The sequence below is a fragment of the Coregonus lavaretus genome, assembly GCF_964263955.1.
Source record: "Coregonus lavaretus genome assembly, chromosome: 3".
Taxonomy (NCBI): domain Eukaryota; kingdom Metazoa; phylum Chordata; class Actinopteri; order Salmoniformes; family Salmonidae; genus Coregonus; species Coregonus lavaretus.
Window position 1 is genome coordinate 33,844,324 of NC_139990.1, and position 19,607 is coordinate 33,863,930.

General features: G+C 42.7%; 1 protein-coding gene across 6 annotated transcripts in view; it reads left to right on the plus strand.

Annotated features, from left to right (window-relative positions):
- The first annotated feature begins 4,736 nt into the window (after nt 1-4,736).
- LOC311124345 (ubiquitin-associated protein 2-like) overlaps nt 4,737-19,607 on the plus strand; it is an 85,221-nt gene continuing 70,350 nt past the window's right edge. For all 6 annotated transcript variants that reach the window (XM_084158286.1, XM_084158287.1, XM_084158289.1 and 3 more), the window contains exons 1-2: nt 4,737-4,899; nt 11,528-11,671. In XM_084158286.1, the coding sequence (XP_084014412.1) occupies nt 11,570-11,671 (102 nt within the window). In that variant the 5' untranslated portion in view covers nt 4,737-4,899; nt 11,528-11,569. The remainder of the gene's footprint in view (nt 4,900-11,527; nt 11,672-19,607) is intronic.

Consider the following 19,607-nt stretch of genomic DNA (forward strand, 5'->3'; position numbering starts at 1 on the left):
CCTTCGCTTGTGGACTTCAATGCACAACACATCAGTTGTACAGTTGAAGTCGGAAGTTTACGTACACTTAGGTTGGAGTCATTAAAACTTGTTTTTCAACCACTCCACAAATGTCTTGTTAACAAACTACTTTTGGCAAGTCGGTTAGGACATCTACTTTGTGCATGACACAAGTAATTTTTCCAACAATTGTTTATAGACATATTATTTCACTTATAATTCACTATCACAATTCCAGTGGGTCAGATGTTTACATGCACTAAGTTGACTGTGCCTTTAAACAGCTTGGAAAATTCCAGAAAATGATGTCATGGCTTTAGAAGCTTCTGATAGGCTAATTGACATCATTTGATTCAATTGGAGGTGTGGATGTATTTCAAGGCCTACCTTCAAACTCAGTGCCTATTTGCTTGACATCATGGGAAAATCAAAATAAATCAGCCAAAAAAGATTGTAGACCTCCACAAGTCTGGTTCATCCTTGGGAGCAATTTCCAAATGCCTGAAGGTACCACATTCATCTGTACAAACAATAGTACGCAAGTATAAACACCATGGGACCACGCAGCCGTCATACTGCTCAGGAAGGAGACGCGTTCTGTCTCCTAGAGATGAACGTAGTTTGGTGCGCAAATCAATCCCAGAACAACAGCAAAGGACCTTGTGAAGATGCTGGAGGAAACGGGTACAAAAGTATCTATATCCACAGTAAAACAAGTCCTATATCGACATAACCTGAAAGGCCGCTCAGCAAGGAAGAAGCCACTGCTCCAAAACCGCCATAAAAAAGCCAGACTACGGTTTGCAACTGCACATGGGGACAAAGATTGTACTTTTTGGAGAAATGCCCTCTGGTCTGGTGAAACAAAAATAGAACTGTTTGGCAATAATGACCATCGTTATGTTTGGAGGAAAAAGGGGAATGCTTGCAAGCCGAAGAACACCATCCCAACCGTGAAGCACGGGGGTGGCAGCATCATGCTGTGGGGGTGCTTTGCTGCAGGAGGGAATGGTGCACTTCACAAAATAGATGGCATCATGAGGAAGGAAAATTATGTGGATATATTGAAGCAACATCTCAAGACATCAGTCAGGAATTTAAAGCTTGGTCGCAAATGGGTCTTCCAAATGGACAATGACCCCAAGCATACTTTCAAAATTGTGGCAAAATGGCTTAAGGACAACAAAGTCAATGAATTGGAGTGGCCATCACAAAGCTCTGACCTCAATCCTATAGAACATTTGTGGGCAGAACTGAAAAAGCGTGTGCAAGCAAGGAGGCCTACAAACCTGACATAGTTACACCAGCTCTGTCAGGAGGAATGGTACAAAATTCACCCAACTTATTGTGGGAAGCTTGTGGAAGGCTACCCGAAACGTTTGACCCAAGTTAAACAATTTAAAGGCAATGCTACCAAATACTAATTGAGTGTATGTAAACTTCTGACCCACTGGGAATGTGATGAAAGAAATAGAAGCTGAAATAAATCATTCTCTACTATTATTCTGACATTTCACATTCTTAAAATAAAGTGGTGATCCTAACTGACCTAAGACAGTGAAGTTTTACTAGGATTAAATGTCAGGAATTATGAAAAACTGAGTTTAAATGTATTTGGCTAAGGTGTATGTAAACTTCCGACTTCAACTGTATGTGACCAGGCGAAATAACCTTTCCAAACCAAACCGCTACACACAGCCTACATCGTTGTCACCATATTAGCTCAGCCTACATCGTTGTCACCATATTAGCTAAAGTAACGTCATAGTCAGCATAGCTAATAGAACTAACGCGTTAGTAAACCCACTACAATCATGCAGTAACGTTAGTGTACAGTCAGTAAGCAGTTACACCGGCGGGCTCCTGTGGCAATAAATGAGTAATACCAAAATCTTACCTTTACTTGGAAGAGTTCCAGTGTTGTGTTGGAAAGTCATAGCCAGCTAGCTAACATAGCATACCTCTGTTTGAGCAGGTTGTTTCAGTAGGCTAAACTAGCTGGCTGCATTTGCTAGCTACGTAAGTGAAACTGAAAGTGATTTTTATTTTTGGAAATCTCTCTCTATTCCTCACTTGGTTCTCCTTCATTTTGGAAGAAATTAGTTTGTTCAAAACTGTTCAACTATTGTCTTTCTCTAGCTTTGAGTCAACTACTCACCACATTGTATTCACTGCAGTGCTAGGTAGCTGTAGTTTATGCTTTCAGTACTAGATTAATTATCTGATCATTTGATTGGGTGGACAACATGTCAGTTCATGCTGCAAGTTCTCTGATAGGCTGGAGGACATCCTATGGAAGTTGTCATGATTACTGTGTAAGTCTATGGAATGGGGTGAGAACCATGAGCCTCCTAGGTTTTGTATTGAAGTCAATGTACCCAGAAGAGAACGGAAGCTAGCTGTCCTCTGGCTACACCATGGTGCTACCCTACAGAGTGCTGTTGATGCTACTGTAGACCTTATTTGCATAATAGTGTGTTTTAATCAGTTATATTTTATTTTTTTATTTCACCTTTATTTAACCAGGTAAACCAGTTGAGAACAAGTTCTCATTTACAACTGCGACCTGGCCAAGATAAAGCAAAGCAGTGCGATAAAAACAACAACACAGAGTTACATATGGGGTAAAACAAAACAAAGTCAAAAATACAACAGAAATACATATAATATACAGTGTGCAAATTTAGCAAGTTAGGGAGGTAAGGCAATAAAATAGGCTATAGTGCAAAATAATTACAATTAGTATTAACACTGGAATGATAGATGTGCAAGAGATGATGTGCAAATAGAGATACTGGGGTACAAATGAGCAAAATAAATAACAATATAGGGATGAGGTAGTTGGGCGGGCTAATTTCAGATGGGCTGTGTACAGGTGCAGTGATCGGTAAGGTGCTCTGACAACTGATGCTTAAAGTTAGTGAGGGAGATAAGTGTCTCCAGCTTCAGAGATTTTTGCAATTTGTTCCAGTCATTGGCTGCAGAGAACTGGAAGGAATTGCGGCCAAAGGAGGTGTTGGCTTTGGGGATGACCAGTGAGATATACCCGCTGGAGCGCAGACTACGGGTGGGTGTTGCTATGGTGACCAATGAGCTAAGATAAGGCGGGGATTTGCCTAGCAGTGATTTATAGATGGCCTGGAGCCAGTGGGTTTGGCGACGAATATGTAGTGAGGACCAGCCAACAAGAGCGTACAGGTCACAGTGGTGGGTATTATATGGGGCTTTGGAGACAAAACGGATGGCACTGTGATAGACAACATCCAATTTGCTGAGTAGAGTGTTGGAGGCTATTTTGTAAATGACATCGCCGAAGTCAAGGATCGGTAGGATAGTCAGTTTTACGAGGGCATGTTTGGCAGCATGAGTGAAGGAGGCTTTGTTGTGAAATAGGAAACCGATTCTAGATTTAACTTTGGATTGGAGATTCTTAATGTGAGTCTGGAAGGAGAGTTTACAGTCTAACCAGACACCTAGATATTTGTAGTTGTCCACATACTCTAGGTCAGACCCGTCTAGAGTAGTGATTCTAGTCGGGTGGGCGGGTGCAAGCAGCGTTCGGTTGAAGAGCATGCATTTAGTTTTACTAGTGTTTAAGAGCAGTTGGAGGCTACTGAAGGAGTGTTGTATGGAATTGAAGCTCGTTTGGAGGTTTGTTAACACAGTGTCCAATGAAGGGCCAGATGTATACAAAATGGTGTCGTCTGCGTAGAGGTGGATCTGAGAGTCACCAGCAGCAAGAGCGACGTCATTGATATACACAGAGAAAAGAGTTGGCCCAAGAATTGAACCCTGTGGCACCCCCATAGAGACTGCCATAGGTCCAGACAACAGGCCCTCCGATTTGACACATTGAACTCTATCTGAGAAGTAGTTGGTGAACCAGGCGAGGCAGTCATTTGAGAAACCAAGGCTATTTAGTCTGCCAATAAGAATGCGGTGGTTGACAGAGTCGAAAGCCTTGGCCAGGTCAATGTCTATTATCGATCGCGGTTATAATATCGTTTAGGACCTTGAGCGTGGCTGAAGTGCACCCATGACCAGCTCGGAAACCGGATTGCATAGCGGAGAAGGTACGGTGGGATTCGAAATGGTCGGTGATCTGTTTGTTGACTTGGCTTTCAAAAACTTTTGAAAGGCAGGGCAGAATGGATATGGGTCTGTAACAGTTTGGATATAGAGTGTCACCCCCTTTGAAGAGGGGGATGACCGCGGCAGCTTTCCAATCTCTGGGGATCTCAGACGTTACGAAAGAGAGGTTGAACAGGCTAGTAATAGGGGTTGCGACAATTTCGGCGGCTAGTTTTAGAAAGAAAGGGTCCAGATTGTCTAGCGACGTGATTATATTTAGTATATTTTTATCTAAAAAGGATAACTTTCTAAATGTTTTATAATTTAAATTTTTATGAAATTCACTGTAGAGGATGGTCCTCCCCTTCCTCCACTGCCTGGTACACTCCGGAGACACACCATTACTGTCACTGTAGTGCACCTTATAGCTAGGAACATGTATTCCTACCGTTATAGTGGTCCTGCTAAACACGCAGTCAATCAGACAAATCATACAATCTAGGATAGGAAATCACTAAATATTTAAAGTTTGTTTATTTATTTTATTGCAGTTTTTAGAGGTGGGTGATCACGTGTCGATGGTCTAGTTTCCTTTAAGCGCCCTGTCAACCACATGACGGAGCTATATGTAGCGTCAGAGTGGAAAAGAAACAGGTAAATTCAAAGTCCCTCACTTATTGTCTGCGCGAGTCGGTTCGGCATAATTCCGCATATAGCTAACTGTATTATTCTAGGGTTTTCATATCGTCGAAATCCGACTTGGAGGTCGACAGAGAGACCGCTTGGTTGGTTGTGTTGCAGAATATCAGACATTCAATTGGGTTTCTGGTCAGTATATCGTTTATTTATTTTCATTATTTTGGGCCTACGGGCCTACCTAGAGCCTCGGTGTCGTGTGTGTGTATATACAAGAACACATCGGTAGCGTTTCCAAATGTGTGCGTTGGTTATGCATAGTGCAATTTGTAATGTGATTTGTGCGTTAGTTACCACGTTAATGTGCGGCCTATACGTTTGTGGGCTCAGTAACATGCGGTACGATGTAACATGTTGACCAGTTAGGCTAACGGTGATGATTTGAGTGGTTGAGAACAACAATTTAGTCAGCTAGCTGCAGTGCTGGCTGTTAGTAAGTCTTATCTTCGCCATGAGGTTGAGAACGGAATCTCATCGACAAAGCTAGCTGGATGTCTCCTAAAAATGACCTACCATCTTAGCTAGCTAAATGTTAGTAAATAATGTTTACTTAACAAATTATATTTCTTGAAAGATCTGACGTTGGCTAGCTAGTGAAATCATATTCATGGAGTTTATGTAACGTTAGCTAGCATAGTGAAGCCAAAGACACTAATAGTTAGCTAGCTCGCTAACGTCAGCTAAATTAAAATGTTGAGAATGTCAAATCGAGTTGTATCGTTTTGTGTGTGTTGTCGTTCGCTAGTAGACACCATTCAAATCTATGCTAAGTTAGCTAGCAAGGTACCTAGTAGTTATCTTGTTAGTTAGCTAGAATCCCAGCAAATGTGTGACAAACGTAATTTGCCTGATCTCAATTAGCTAGCGAACGTTAGCGAACTCCCATTTCATCAGACCATTATTTGCATATACTAAAGCTAGGTATTATTTAACGTTACCCAAGTAAAGTTAACTAGTTAGCAACCTAGCTAGGTAGATGCCGTTAATTGGTCAATTAGCTAACTTGGCTACAACCAAATTGTTTAAAATGAGTTAATGTTAGCTAGTTAACCATCTCTTTGGATGGGTCGTTACCACAGCCACAAAGTCATAAACCCCGTGAATTTCACTGATGAAAATTAGGGCTGGGAATTGCCAGGGACCTCATGATACGACATTATCACGATACTTAGGTGCCGATACGATATGTATTACTTTTCTCACGATTCTATACTGAACAAAAATATAAACGCAACATTCAACAATTTCAAAGTTTTTACTGAGTTAGTTCATAGAAGGAAATCAGTCAATTGAAATAAATTCATTAGGCCCTAATTTATGGTTTTCACATGACTGGGCAGGGGCGCAGCCATGGGTGACCTGGGAAGGCATAGGCCCAGCCACTGGGGAGCCAGGCCCAGCCACTGGGGAGCCAGGCCCAGCCAATCAGAATGAGTTTTTCCCCACAAAAGGGCATTATACAGACATAAATACTCCTCATCACCCCACTCAGACTATCCCGCAGGTGAAGAAGCAGGATGTGGAGGTCCTGGGGTGGCGTGGTTACACGTGGTAGCACTTGTGTGGCTGGTTGGACATACTGCCAAAGTCTCTAAAATTACATTGTAGGCAGCTTATGGTAGAGAAATGAACATTCGATTTTCTGGCAAAAGCTCTGTTGGACATTCCTGCAGTCCACATGCCAATGGCACACTCCCTCAACTTGAGACATCTGTGGCGTTGTGTGACACAACTGCACATTTTAGAGAGGCCTTTTATTATCCCCAGCACAAGGTGCACCTGTGTAATGATCATGCCGTTTAATCAGTTTGTGGATATGCCACACCTGTCAGGTGGATGGATTATCTTGGCAAAGAAGAAATGCTCACTAAAAGAGTTGTAAACATTTGTGTACAACATTTGAGAGATACGCTTTTTGTGCATAGGAAACATTGGACCAACACTTTACATGTTGCGTTTTATATTTTTGTTCAGTGTATATTTATGGCTGTTTGATGTCCTAAACATATTGCTCACCATATGCAGCAGAGGGACAAGAGAGCCATGAGAGTGGCGCAGTGCCACTAGAGATCCTGGTTCGAATCCAGGCTCTGTCGCCGCCGGCCGCGACCGGGAGACTCATGGGCGGCGCACAATTGGCCCAGCGTCGTCCAGGGTAGGGGAGGGAATGGCCGGCAGGGATGTAGCTCAGTTGATAGAGCATGGCGTTTGCAACGCCAGGGTTGTGGGTTCGTTTCCCACGGGGGGCCAGTATAAAAAAAATATTTATTCACTAACTGTAAGTCGCTCTGGATAAGAGCGTCTGCCAAATGACTAAAATGTAAATGTAAAATGAGAATGAGTTTTGATTTGTCATGAAAATAAAACTACGTCACAGCCACTGACAATGCACATGCCTGTAATCCTTACATCGTAGCACAGCAGGAGAGAGTGGTTTCATCACTATAGCACATTCAGAGATCGATTTTTATAGTCATTAATCCAAAATCATTCAAAGATTTTAAACAAAACACTTTGTTTGTCATAGATGGACAAGATTAATTGGAGATGAAAGTTGAGTTCCTAACGAGTTCAGGAAGCCAAGCTAGAGCTCTGTGTGAAGTTCACAGTGGTGGGGGCAGATGTTTTGATCGAGTTACATTTGAACGTAGTTACATTTAAAAGGTTAAATTAAGACCAAAAAGCAACAACAAAAAAATCTGAACTTTTTACAATTATAGCTAATTCTGACTTTGTGGCTGCCACCCTTTGGATGGGGTTTCTAGCTGCCACCTAAACATCTGTCAACTTCGACAATAAATGGTCGACATATCCAGGGCCTGGTTTCCCCATAGTGATGGATTTTAGGTTTATGAGTGTTTTAACGGTGCATCTTTCCTACAACGGCCGCAGATGTAATGTGTTTCCTAAAACACCACGCAGAGAGAATGGTCACTAAGTGCATCGTTGGAGCATGGCGATACTGATAGGATCGAAAGAAAGGGAGCGTTGCTCAGATCAGCTTTCTCCATTCAAATATTTTCTTTAACTTTATAATTATTTCATGATATTGACGACGGGTCAGCGCCTAGAGAGATTACCACCTACAGCTGCAAATATTGAGGCGGCTTATTCTAATGCTTACCCAATAAAAATGCACTAAATCACCAATTTGGCACATTGTGCATGTTAGGCTACACATCATTAAATATATTTTGACAAATTATAGATGGTAGCCTACATTTAGCAAATTGAATGTTAAATGTGTTTCAATGTGATTGAGAACACCTATCCTACTGTTTATTTTATTGCAGTCATCTTGGTTTTCTTTTGAAGCATTTTTATACGTCGCTTGTTTGTATCAATTACAAAGACAATGGCAACTTCGTATCTGTAGTCAACTTTTGTTCTGAAGTTATCGGCGGTCACAGAGAGACGACTCAACCATGTGTTTAGCGGACATCTGTGTCTTAAGTGACACGGGAGGGCAGAAAAGCATCTGACGATCCACTTAGCTGTTCTACGAGTGGTCTGAGGCAGGAGTTAGATTCAGTGTTTTCAAGTGCAACGTTAATAACGTTGGTTTTGGGAAAACGCTCAGATATTTAATGATGCTCCTACGAAGGTTTTAACGAGGAACTTAGCCTTAAGACATTTTTGGGAAACTGGGTCCAGGGCCTTTACTAAATTATTAGCTATGCATTATCCTAGTTCCCGGGTTAAATCCTGTTATTTTTTTTGGATACTGATTAGCTAGCTAGCTAGTCTATTTGCTCCCCAACCATCGTGTAAAAGATGAGCATTAACAATTGCTATTGAAAATCAGAATTGTTATTTCAAGATTAGTACCAGGGCACATTCATTTATAGGTTAATTAAGCCACTGATTCTCAAGAACTGCAATACTGCCATAAGCAGTCTTACCAAAGATTTTCATAAGTAACCCTGGTCTTACAAGTGTTTACGCTGCAGTCATTTAAGTGTGGCTCTGCGCCACAGAAAAATCATAGCCGCCACGCCAAAGAAATATAAAATATTTTGGTTAAGGCGCACTGAAGATGCTAGAACAGTCCACATTTACTTTTTCTCTACAAACAAAACGAGTTATGAACAGAAAAATCAGACAACCCCATAGTCAAATAGTTAATCTATTTACCTAATCTGCTTGTGTGTTCAGTGCGAGATAAATATTCCTCTCGAGGTGCATATGAGTGCCAAAGGGAGGGAAACCTGCATTCTGACAAGCAGTCAATGCACAACAATTCTTGCAAGCGCGGGGAAAACGACAGTTTTAATGGCCTTTGTTAAAAAGAGGGCAATCCTAGTTTTATTTTCCTACTTTATTTATTTCTCAACTCCTAAATATGCGTAAACTGCACAATTTTAAAACCGGAGTTTTAAGCACCTTACCACTCTGCAAGTAGCTGTGAGTGCATAGGGGAGAGTGGGGCTAAATGCAACACGGGTAAATTGTAGGGTAACTTGGGGTGAAACGCCACCCTACCTGAAAGGTGACTTAAATTGAGTGTGGAGTGACTTATTGTGATGAGACTAATTACATTTTTAGTGGCAACCAGGGAACGTTTTTTTTGTTTTTTTGGGGGGGGGGGGGGGGTTGACATTAAGTGGTTTCTGTGAGAAGTACAGGCAGGATGTGTGTTACCCTGTGTGGTTGATTACCCCAAGTTACCCTAAGAGTTAGGCTTACATTATATTCACTGTTTATGCAAGTTTTTTGGGACATACAATTAATCAATAGGATGCTGACTAGTTAAAATATGTACTTTTGGGATCTAGCTAATGATTAGCCCAATAGGGTAAATGCAGATAGGCAACCCCATGCTTCAGCCTATTTATTTATAGCCACTATGCTGCATCATTTTGACTACATGTGATAATGTTTATTGCTAATGGCATACCTGATAATATAAGCTACAGTGGGGAGAACAAGTATTTGATACACTGCCGATTTTGCAGGTTTTCCTACTTACAAAGCATGTAGAGGTCTGTAATTTTTATCATAGGTACACTTCAACTGTGAGAGACGGAATCTAAAACAAAAATCTAGAAAATCACATTGTATGATTTTTAAGTAATTAATTTGCATTTTATTGCATGACATAAGTATTTGATACATCAGAAAAGCAGAACTTAATATTTGGTACAGAAACCTTTGTTTGCAATTACAGAGATCATACGTTTCCTGTAGGTCTTGACCAGGTTTGCACACACTGCAGCAGGGATTTTGGCCCACTCCTCCATACAGACCTTCTCCAGATCCTTCAGGTTTCGGGGCTGTCGCTGGGCAATACGGACTTTCAGCTCCCTCCAAAGATTTTCTATTGGGTTCTGGTCTGGAGACTGGCTAGGCCACTCCAGGACCTTGAGATGCTTCTTACGGAGCCACTCCTTAGTTGCCCTGGCTGTGTGTTTCGGGTCGTTGTCATGCTGGAAGACCCAGCCACGACCCATCTTCAATGCTCTTACTGAGGGAAGGAGGTTGTTGGCCAAGATCTTGCGATACCTGGCCCCATCCATCCTCCCCTCAATACGGTGCAGTCGTCCTGTCCCCTTGGCAGAAAAGCATCCCCAAAGAATGATGTTTCCACCTCCATGCTTCACGGTTGGGATGGTGTTCTTGGGGTTGTACTCATCCTTCTTCTTCCTCCAAACACGGCGAGCGGAGTTTAGACCAAAAAGCTCTATTTTTGTCTCATCAGACCACATGACCTTGTCCCATTCCTCCTCTGGATCATCCAGATGGTCATTGGCAAACTTCAGACGGGCCTGGACATGCGCTGGCTTGAGCAGGGGGACCTTGCGTGCGCTGCAGGATTTTAATCCATGACGGCGTAGTGTGTTACTAATGGTTTTCTTTGAGACTGTGGTCCCAGCTCTCTTCAGGTCATTGACCAGGTCCTGCAGTGTAGTTCTGGGCTGATCCCTCACCTTCCTCATGATCATTGATGCCCCACGAGGTGAGATCTTGCATGGAGCCCCAGACCGAGGGTGATTGACCGTCATCTTGAACTTCTTCCATTTTCTAATAATTGCGCCAACAGTTGTTGCCTTCTCACCAAGCTGCTTGCCTATTGTCCTGTAGCCCATCCCAGCCTTGTGCAGGTCTACAATTTTATCCCTGATGTCCTTACACAGCTCTCTGGTCTTGGCCATTGTGGAGAGGTTGGAGTCTGTTTGATTGAGTGTGTGGACAGGTGTCTTTTATACAGGTAACGAGTTCAAACAGGTGCAGTTAATACAGGTAATGAGTGGAGAACAGGAGGGCTTCTTAAAGAAAAACTAACAGGTCTGTGAGAGCTGGAATTCTTACTGGTTGGTAGGTGATCAAATACTTATGTCATGCAATAAAATGCAAATTAATTACTTAAAAATCATACAATGTGATTTTCTGGATTTTTAATTTAGATTCCGTCTCTCACAGTTGAAGTGTACCTATGATAAAAATTACAGACCTCTACATGCTTTGTAAGTAGGAAAACCTGCAAAATCGGCAGTGTATCAAATACTTGTTCTCCCCACTGTATATGCATGGTCCAATATATTAAGATAATTTTACCAATCTTATTGGGCTCATTTCTGGAGATGGAAATCATGTTTTAGATGGCGTCAGCATCATTTTATTTTAATTCATTTTGGAGTAGAATGTCTTTTTAAAAAGTCACCAGAACTGAGCTTCTTAGTCCTACATATATGTTAACTGGGGGGACCATGGACCCCCTTCTATTGCCACAGAACCTCACTCTCGCACTTTTCTTTTGCAGGTGTTATTCCTTTGTAAATACTGTTATTTGTATATACTGTAAATGATGACGTCGGTGGGCGGAAACCGAGCCCGAGGTAGCTGGGAGCAGCAGACGCAGACAGGCCAGACACAGAGCCAGACACAGCACAAGCAGAGGCCTCAGGTTGGTACCCTGCCCTCGACCCTGCTGCTCACACAGGATGTCATGCACTTAGTCACCACACACACTGACTCAACAGCTGATGCATTGGTTTTCATGGTGAAACAACTTGGAAGTGGTTCTGGAAGGTTTTACATTTGGGTGTGTCCCACATGGCACCCTATTTCCTGTAGTGCACTACTTTTGACCAGAGCCCTGTGGTCAAAAGTAGGGCCGGGACGAAACCAGTATTGCGATACGCATTAGTATCATGCAAGGAAACCCAACACGAAGCAGATTTAACTTCTTTAGGAAAACAGCCCTAAAGTTGGAAACAAACATCTTGTCATCCAATCAATAGCACACAATATTTTACATACAGCATGTTTTTAAAGGACCAAAGAGACTGGTCTGCTTCGTGTTTTCATTTTTGCCATGGAAAAAACATTGCAATACAGCCCTAGTCAAAAGTAGTGCACCATTTTAGGGAATAGGGTGCCATTTCGGGTGCACCCACTGACCCAACAGCAGATGCTTTAATTTTCATGGTGCAACGCCTTAGTTGGAAGTAGTTCTCAGTGTTTTCCACAGGTACCTGGAGTAGCCAGCCAAATAGAAAAAGTAGCCAGCCAGGCCTCCCCTCGGTTAAACATTTATTTTGCCGCCCGACCTATATTTTGGTGGCCTCTGGTACATTCTAATGCCTTGGTTCCATCTGAAATACACAGCAAAATTATTGAATACTTTTTTAAATCTGGGAGGTAAATTTGATAAATGTGTTGTGATATTGTGTGTAGAAGGACATGACTTTACACTTTTTTATTACTGAAAATGTATGAATTCATTGTTTTGTTAGTAGTTTTGGATATCGCCTAGGCCTATATGATCAGTATACTGAACAAAAACGAAAAACACAACATGTAAAGTGTTTCATGAGCTAAAATAAAATATCCCAGAAATGTTCCATACTCACAAAAAGCTTATTTCTCTAATTTGTTTACATACCTGTTAGTGAGCATTTTTCCTTTGTCAAAATAATCCATCCACATGACAGCTTCATATCAAGAAGCTGAATAAACCGCATGATCATTACACAGGTGCTGGGGACAATAAAAGGCCACTCTACAATGTGCAGTTTTGTCACACAACACAATGCCACAGCTGTCTCAAGTTTTGAGGGAGTGTGCAATTGGCATGCTGACCGCAGGAATGTCCACCAGAGTTGTTGCCAGAGAATGTAATGTTAATTTCTCTACCATAAGCCGCCTAGAACGTCGTTTAAGAGAATTTGGCAGTACATCCAACCGGCCTCACAACCGCAGACCACATATATACCCACGCCAGCCCAGGACCTTTACATCTGGCTTCTTCACCTGCGGGATCGTCTGAGACCAGCCAGCTGGACAGATGATGAAACTGTAGGTTTGCACAAGATGATAATTTCTGCACAAACTATCAGAAACCGTCTCGGGGAAGCTTATCTGCGTGCTCATCGTTCTCATCAGGGTCTTGACCTGACTGCAGTTCGGCGTCGTAACCTTTTTCAGTGGGCAAATACCTTCGATGGCCACTGGCACACTGGAGAAGTGTGCTCTTCATGGATTAATCCCGGTTTCAACTGTACTGGGCAGATGGCACACAGCGTGTATGGCGTTGTGTGGGTGAGCGGTTTCCTGATGTCAACGTTGTGAACAGAGTGCCCCATGGTGGTGGCGGGGTTATGGTATGGGCAGGCATAAGCTACGGACAACGAACACAATTGCATTTCATCTATGGCAATTTGAATGCATAGAGATACCGTGACGAGATCCTGAGGCCCATTGTTGTGTCATTCATCCGCCGCCATCACCTCATGTTTCAGCATGATAATGCACGGCCCATGTCGCAAGGATCTGTACAAAATTCCTGGAAGCTGAAAATGTCAAAGTTCTTACATGGACTGCATACTCACCAGACGCGTCACCCATTGAGCATGTTTGGGAGGCTCTGGATTGACGTGTACGACAGCGTGTTCCAGTTCCAGCCTATATCCAGCAACTTCGCACAACCATTGAAGAGGAGTGGGGCAATATTCCACAGGCCACAATCAACAGCCAGATCAACTTTATGCAAAGGAGATGTTGCGCTGCATGATGGTCACACCAGATACTGACCGGTTTTCTGATCCATGCCCCTACCTTTTATTTTTTAGGTATCTGTGACCAACATATGCATATCTTCATTCCCAGTCATGTGAAATCAATAGATTAAGGCCTAATTGATTTATTTCAATTGACTGATTTCCTTATATGAACTGTAACGCAGTAAAACCTTTGAAATTGTAGCATGTTGCGTTTTATTTTTGTTCAGTGTAAAATAACATTTTATTGACCCATATTTTACCAGGTAAGATGACTGAGAACATGTTCTCTTTTACAACAATGACCTGGGGAATAGTTAAAGTGGGAGGAGAGGGGATGAATGAGCCAATTGGAAGCTGGGATATATGCTCCTAAAAACCAATGACGAGATGGGAGAGGCGGAACTTGCAGCGCAACAAGTGTCAAAAATAGAACAGAGTTCTATTTTAGATCCTGGCTACGCAGACGCTCAAGAGCAGTTTGGATGAAATTATTGAATAACATGTATGTGTACATTTTATTTTGCAACGCACGCGAACGTAACGCGAGCGGTGGGGTCAGCATCTCAGTGGATTTTTGACTCATTGTTACCACTAAGGCTACATTACATGGGACATGCAAATTCGGGGCTATCCGCTGACCTTTTTTTATTTTTTTTACAACGAGCACATTTAGGAGCAGACTTTTTTAAAAAAATATATATTAAGAAATTACAAAGTTAAATTTGTTTTGGGGGTGTTCAATAAAGTGCAATGTACCCTCATATTTGACTGCCTTGAGTGAGACACATGTTAAATCAAATTGTATTGGTCACATACACATATTTAGCAGATGTTATTGCGGGTGTAGGGAAATGCTTGTGTCCCTAGCTCCAACAGTGCAGTAATATCTAACAATTCCCAACAATGCACACCTCAAAGTAAAAGACTGGAATTAAGAAATATATAAATATTAGGACGAGCAATGTCGGAGTGGCTTTGACTAGAATACTGTGTGTGTGAGATATATATATATACATACATACATACATACATACATACATACATACATACATACATACATACATACATACATACATACATACATACAGCTCTGGAAAAAATTAAGAGACCACTGCACAATTATCAGTTTCTCTGATTTTACTATTTATAGGTACAGTGGGGAAAAAAAGTATTTAGTTAGCCACCAATTGTGCAAGTTCTCCCACTTAAAAAGATGAGAGGCCTGTAATTTTCATCATAGGTACACGTCAACTTTGACGGACAAAATGAAAGAAATACTTTGTTATATACCCTTTGTTGGCAATGACACAAGTCATCACACACTGTTGCTGGTATTTTGGCCCATTCCTCCATGCAGATCTCCTCTAGAGCAGTGATGTTTTGGGGCTGTCGCTGGGCAACACGGACTTTCAACTCCCTCCAAAGATTTTCTATGGGGTTGAGATCTGGAGACTGGCTAGGCCACTCCAGGATCTTGAAATGCTTCTTACGAAGCCACTCCTTCGTTGCCCGGGCGGTGTGTTTGGGATCATTGTCATGCTGAAAGACCCAGCCACGTTTCATCTTCAATGCCCTTGCTGATGGAAGGAGGTTTTCACTCAGAATCTCACGATACATGGCCCCATTCATTCTTTCCTTTACACGGATCAGTCGTCCTGGTCCCTTTGCAGAAAAACAGCCCCAAAGCATGATGTTTCCACCCCCATGCTTCACAGTAGGTATGGTGTTCTTTGGATGCAACTCAGCATTCTTTGTCCTCCAAACACAACAAGTTGAGTTTTTACCAAAAAGTTATATGTTGGTTTCATCTGACCATATGACATTCTCCCAATCCTCTTCTGGATCATCCAAATGCACTCTAGCAAACTTCAGACGGGCCTGGACATGTATTGGCTTAAGCAGGGGGAGACGTCTGGCACTGCAGGATTTGAGTCCCTGGCGGCGTAGTGTGTTACTGATGGTAGGCTTTGTTACTTTGGTCCCAGCTCTCTGCAGGTCATTCACTAGGTCCCCCCGTGTGGTTCTGGGATTTTTGCTCACCGTTCTTGTGACCATTTTGACCCCACGGGGTGAGATCTTGCGTGGAGCCCCAGATCGAGGGAGATTATCAGTGGTCTTGTATGTCTTCCATTTCCTAATAATTGCTCCCACAGTTGATTTCTTCAAACCAAGCTGCTTACCTATTGCAGATTCAGTCTTCCCAGCCTGGTGCAGGTCTACAATTTTGTTTCTGGTTTCCTTTGACAGCTCTTTGGTCTTGGCCATAGTGGAGTTTGGAGTGTGACTGTTTGAGGTTGTGGACAGGTGTCTTTTATACTGATAACAAGTTCAAACAGGTGCCATTAATACAGGTAACGAGTGGAGGACAGAGGAACCTCTTAAAGAAGAAGTTACAGGTCTGTGAGAGCCAGAAATCTTGCTTGTTTGTAGGTGACCAAATACTTATTTTCCACCATAATTTGCAAATAAATTCATAAAAAATCCTACAATGTGATTTTCAGAATTTTTTTTCTCATTTTGTCTGTCATAGTTGACGTATACCTATGATGAAAATTACAGGCCTCTCATCTTTTTAAGTGGGAGAACTTGCACAATTGGTGGCTGACTAAATACTTTTTTTCCCCACTGTATGTGTTTGGGTAAAATTGTACTTTTTTTTTTTTATTCTAGAAACTACTGACAACAATTCTCCCAAATTCCAAATAAAAAATATTGTCGTTTAAATAAGTTACAAATAACGCTAAGAAACACACATGATAGCACAATTGGTTAGGAGCCCGTAAAACGGCAGCCATCTCCTACGGCGCCATTATAGATCTCTCTGGAAGGAGATTCTCACCCTGAGCTCATCTACTTTATTGTCCAGGGGCTGAACATTTAGTGAGTAATATACACTGCTCAAAAAAATAAAGGGAACACTAAAATAACACATCCTAGATCTGAATGGATGAAATAATCTTATTAAATACTTTCTTCTTTACATAGTTGAATGTGCTGACAACAAAATCACACAAATGAATCAATGGAAATAAAATGTATCAACCCATGGAGGTCTGGATTTGGAGTCACCCTCAAAATTAAAGTGGAAAACCACACTACAGGCTGATCCAACTTTGATGTAATGTCCTTAAAACAAGTCAAAATGAGGCTCAGTAGTGTGTGTGGCCTCCACGTGCCTGTATGACCTCACTACAACGCCTGGGCAAGCTCCTGATGAGGTGACGGATGGTCTCCTGTGGGATCTCCTCCCAGACCTGGACTAAAGCGTCCGCCGACTCCTGGACAGTCTGTGGTGCAACTTGGCGTTGGTGGATGGAGCGAGACATGATGTCCCAGATGTGCTCAATTGGATTCAGGTCTGGGGAACGGGCGGGCCAGTCCATAGCATCAATGCCTTCCTCTTGCAGGAACTGCTGACACACTCCAGCCACATGAGGTCTAGCATTGTCTTGCATTAGGAGGAACCCAGGGCCAACCGCACCAGCATATGGTCTCACAAGGGGTCTGAGGATCTCATCTCGGTACCTAATGGCAGTCAGGCTACCTCTGGCGAGCACATGGAGGGCTGTGCTGCCCCCCAAAGAAATGCCACCCCACACCATTACTGACCCACCGCCAAACCGGTCATGCTGGAGGATGTTGCAGGCAGCAGAACGTTCTCCACGGCGTCTCCAGACTGTCACGTCTGTCACGTGCTCAGTGTGAACCTGCTTTCATCTGTGAAGAGCACAGGGCGCCAGTGGCGAATTTGCCAATCTTGGTGTTCTCTGGCAAATGCCAAATGTCCTGCACGGTGTTGGGCTGTAAGCACAACCCCCACCTGTGGACGTCGGGCCCTCATACCACCCTCATGGAGTCTGTTTCTGACCGTTTGAGCAGACACATGCACATTTGTGGCCTGCTGGAGGTCATTTTGCAGGGCTCTGGCAGTGCTCCTCCTGCTCCTCCTTGCACAAAGGCGGAGGTAGCGGTCCTGCTGCTGGGTTGTTGCCCTCCTACGGCCTCCTCCACGTCTCCTGATGTACTGGCCTGTCTCCTGGTAGCGCCTCCATGCTCTGGACACTACGCTGACAGACACAGCAAACCTTCTTGCCACAGCTCGCATTGATGTGCCATCCTGGATGAGCTGCACTACCTGAGCCACTTGTGTGGGTTGTAGACTCCGTCTCATGCTACCACTAGAGTGAAAGCACCGCCAGCATTCAAAAGTGACCAAAACATCAGCCAGGAAGCATAGGAACTGAGAAGTGGTCTGTGGTCACCACCTGCAAAACCAGTCCTTTATTGGGGGTGTCTTGCTAATTGCCTATATTTTCCACCTGTTGTCTATTCCATTTGCACAACAGCATGTGAAATGTATTGTCAATCAGTGTTGCTTCCTAAGTGGACAGTTTGATTTCACAGAAGTGTGATTGACTTGGAGTTACATTGTGTTTAAGTGTTCCCTTCATTTTTTTGAGCAGTGTACTTTGAAGCGGTGGATGGTGTGCACTCCTCCAGATTCGGACTAGAAGTCCACTCCGAATACCTCTGGGATAAGTTAAATTACCTTGGGGTGTATGAACAAAGGATCCAATTCTGGAAAGTAGTATTTCTGGTCTGAATGCTGGCGATTTACCGGCTCTCTGATATCCAGTAGTTATTTCATGCTGTTTGTAATGACACAAACGTTCTGGGTTAATAATGTAAGAAATAACACAAAAAATACTGCGAAGTTGCTTAGGAGCTAGAACCAGAGCTGACATGTCATGTCTTTTGGCACCGTCTTAGACATGTCTGACAGAGATGAGTCTCTTACATCCCTTTTGCTAGTAGCGGTTGAGCAAGCTCAAACTAACAAGGACAGTCACACTTTAGTAGACTTTCGGGTAAATTCGACCAACTTCTATGCCTGTGCACTTCTAAAAATGAATCTTTCAGCACTTCACTGTTGCTGCATGCGAGTTGGTGTGTGTGTGTATATATAGGACTCTAGTTCTTTGCACAGAAATAAATGGTTCTTTGTGTGATTAGCTACCAGCTATGAAAAAAAACGGCACAAATATTCTTAATAGCTACGGCAGAAATTTTGGCTAGAAATCATAACACTCATACTTGCTCATACTTTTTCAGTTCGCACACATTTTAAGGCATTCGGAAAGTATTCAGACCCCTTGACCTTTTCCACATTTTGTTACGTTACAGCCTTATTTAAAAATGGACTAAATAGTTGTTTTTTCAAATCAATCTACACACAATAGCCCATTATGACAAGGCAAAAACTGGGTTTTAAAAATGTTTGCAAATATATTAAAAATAAAAAACTGACATTTACATAATTATTCAGACCCTTTACTCAGTACTTTGTTGAAGCACCTTTGGCAGCGATTACAGCCTGTAGTCTTCTTGGGTATGACGCTACAAGAGTGAGAGTCCTTTAGGTGCCTTTTGGCAAACTCCAAGCGGGCTGTCATGCCTTTTACTGAGGAGTGGCTTCCGTCTGGCTACTACCTTGATTGGTGGAGTGCTGCAGAGATGGTTGTCCTTCTGGAATGTTCTCCCATCTCCACAGAGGAACTCTGTCAGAGTATCCATCGGGTTCTTGGTCACCTTCCTGACCAAGGCCCTTCTCCCCGGATTGGCCAGGTGGCAAGCTCTAGGAAGAGTCTTGGTGGTTTCAAACTGCTTCCATTTAAGAATGATGGAGGCCACGTTGTTCTTGGGGACCTTCAATGCTGCAGAATTTTTTTTGGTACCCTTCCCCAGATCTGTGCCTCGACACAATCATGTCTTGGAGTTCTACAGACAATTCCTTCAACCTCATGGCATGGTTTTTGCTCTGACATGCTCTGTCAACTG